Here is a 3,274-nt window from a genome sequence, read left to right on the forward strand (position 1 = left end):
TTATTTAGCCTTTTATCTTTATAGTTTTGCATCGATTGATTGTTCTTTAGTACTTGAACCATAATGTAAAGAAAAAACAAGGCTGAACAAACTTATACCTACGTGACAACTAGTGTCAGGCACAGCAAGCTCAAGTACTTCGACTATGCCTAAACAACAATCATCTATGAAATAAACAGACATCTGAGGTCAAAATCTATGCGCGTTTGAATTTATTTTACTTAATTGACGTAACGAGGTTTTTGAAATAATAGACATTCATTGGCAACTTAATGAAGATTTTAATACATTTATGTTACATTGGTTTGTACAAAACAAATCAGTTAATATACAACACATTTTAATTCGAACTTTTGCGAGAAATAACAACTAATCTTACGTATCGTTGAGATCGTTTTTGTTCATAATACTTAAAAATATAAAACAACTTTTATAGCGGAAACATTCTTCATAATCACTGGAAAGAGAAAATAAAAACGCTTAGGTAATTTAAATTGTTCTTTAATAAAAATATCCAGGATACATCTCTTAGTGTAAAAACAAAACTAACATTTCTATCGAAACATGGGACTTTCTTTCCTGCATCTGTATTCAGACGTCATTCTCGAAAACTAAAGATTTTGTGTTGTCTTCGACAAACAATAAGTAAATGTTACACTTTTCAAGTTGATCTTGCCATCACATGTAACATATTTATTATAATAGTTTTCCACATCATTAAAGAATAGTAAAAAATAATTATCCCTGCTTCAATCAACATAACATAACTTGAAAACAATCTTCAATCAGAACATTACAAAACTTAAACGATATGGATCCATTTCGCAAAAATTCGAATTATAATTGAAATAATGTCTAAATATCTAACTAATGGAGCAATTAAATAGGTAAACTAGACCTTTTCGAAACCACAACATTAAAATTACATTACAGATACGTCATCTAAGTACGTCATAATGATAAGAGTATACACAGATAGTACTAAAAAGGTCTAGATTACACGGCGACTAGGTTATGGGGCGTCTTTCTTCAAACTTAACCAAACTAAACGGAGAGTAAATCACAGTTATCGTAAATAATCAGTCAACAAACTTATCATAACAATGACAAAACAAAGAAAGCTACCCCGTCTCCCAACGATAATATCTCATAATTGGTTAATTTTATAATTATGTCCAGTACAACCTCATTCCAAAATGGCCGTCGCACTTACACACGCAAACGCGGCACAGAAATACACTAGTTTGAGTGTGGTCACCGCACATGCCACAAACCTAAGTTGAGTACACTAAGCCGTGGCAGTTTCACGATATGGTCCAAGCCCTGTGGAGTAATGCACGTGCAACCATATAAGTCTATGGCCTTCAAATTTAATAAGCCATCGCCTAATGCGCGAAGTCCTCTGTCAGTAACACGGGTACATTGCCCTATATTTAGTGTTTCTAGCTGCGAAAGCCTCGCCACCCTCTCCAGACCTTCATCAGTGAGTCGGCAAGCACTAAGCGACAGTGATCGAAGTCCAGATAACCCGAGAGTTGCATGAGATAATGCCTCATCTCCCACTTTATCACAAAAAGAAACATCTAAAGCCCTCAATCGGCCGCTTTCAGCTAAATGAGCTACTCCAGCGTCGGATACTCCGTCGCAAGCTCTTAAATTAACATCTTCTAATTGTGGGAGCTTTGCTAAGTGCCGTAATCCAGCATCTGTGACAGCAACACAGAATGAAAGGTTTATAGATTTAAGATTAGGAAGACCAGTGGCTGCATGTTTAAGCGCCTCATCTGTTAACCTTTGGCAATCTTGTAATCCTAAATGCTCCAATTCTGGAGTTCCCCTAGCTTCGCCTCCTCCGCATAAGTGGGCAATGCCATCGTCGTTTACATGCCAGCATGATCTTAGGTTGAGTCTACGTAGTTTCCTCAATCCCCAGGCAATTAGTAACAACCCTGTATCTGTTACATTACAGCACCCACCAAGTTCTAGTTCTTCTAAGTTTTTCAATGATTGCGCTATTCGGCCGAGTGATGAATCTGTTACTTGTTTGCATAAAGATAAATCTAGTCTTCTTAACGCTGGAAGTTCTGTTGCGAAAGCACTTGCAAGTGCAGCGTCAGTTACGCTATAACAGCCACTAAGAGAAAGCGAATCTAAACCAGGTAAGGCGGAAACTGCATCTCTTAAACCTCGTCGCAACGATAAAACTTGTAATTTCCGCACTCCGCGTCTTGCAAGAGAGGCAAATAACACTGCAGCTGGTCTTCTTAAATGTAATGCTGCCTCAACACCTCTCCAAACAGATCTTCTGTCAGCTGCATCACGCCAAGAACGACAAACCTGTGCGGCCCGACCTCTATCTCTGACGGGTAATCTCTCGAATATTAACGCAAGTATCTCTGGGTATAACCTCGAAATATGCGTTCCATGGGCCTCGGGTACCGGTTCAGGCACGTGAGCGGTCGACAAATGCGGTCTGTGTAGTCTATATGGCGCGGTGCGGTTTTTTCTGCGGTTTACAGTGGGCAATTCTGTGAGACCGAGACGGTCGTCGCGCCAAGAGAGTACTTCCTCAGTCCACGCACTCATCACTGCACTGATAACATAACACAGGCGAACATCAGCACGACTCGAAAGCGAATGCCGGAGAGACGTGCATTCAACGTGAAGTATGGTCGCGTACTGGCGGTCGAGGGGGAAGCTCCCGCCCCGCGCCCGCCGCTGGGCGCACGGCGATTGGTCGCGCTCGACGGCACGTGACGCGCGTCGTATCGATTCGGAGGCTCTGCGGCGGCATTTTTAAGTTGGCGGCCGGAGTGCCCGCCTTCGCCCCGCACGGCTCGCGACGCCCGCTTCATAGAATAATTGGATTATAGATATACCATAATAATTAAAATCATTAATTCTTTTATAAAACATGCATTAGATTTAGTCAATATATACGTATTATCTTACTTGACATACGAATTAAATAGCATCTACAACCTCTTTATATTCTTATTTATTATACTTACACCTTACTTTATTTTATAAATACTACCGTATTTTAACTAAATTTAATAATATAGTATTCAAAAGTACTTTATTGTAATTTAATAATTTTGTATTACGAACTTATTTGAATTATTTACTATGGTAATAACAGAAAATACTTATCTTTCTATAGCCTTCGCCATTATTTTATTAGGTAAACACTTATATTCATTGAGGAATAAATAAGTAAATAAGTAAATCATAATAATTTCAATTATGCAAATTTGTTATAATATAATCTGTG

The 3,274-nt window shown here is 38.8% G+C and overlaps 1 protein-coding gene across 1 annotated transcript; it reads right to left on the reverse strand.

Moving 5' to 3' along the window:
• Positions 1-267: 267 nt before the first annotated feature.
• LOC123710890 (F-box/LRR-repeat protein 14) lies at positions 268-2,753 on the reverse strand. Its single transcript, XM_045663178.1, has one exon. The coding sequence runs from the start codon at positions 2,584-2,586 to the stop codon at positions 1,255-1,257; it is 1,332 nt and encodes a 443-aa protein (XP_045519134.1). The 5' UTR covers positions 2,587-2,753; the 3' UTR covers positions 268-1,254.
• Positions 2,754-3,274: the final 521 nt, after the last annotated feature.

Source organism: Pieris brassicae, chromosome 6, assembly GCF_905147105.1.
Source record: "Pieris brassicae chromosome 6, ilPieBrab1.1, whole genome shotgun sequence".
Lineage (NCBI taxonomy): Eukaryota > Metazoa > Arthropoda > Insecta > Lepidoptera > Pieridae > Pieris > Pieris brassicae.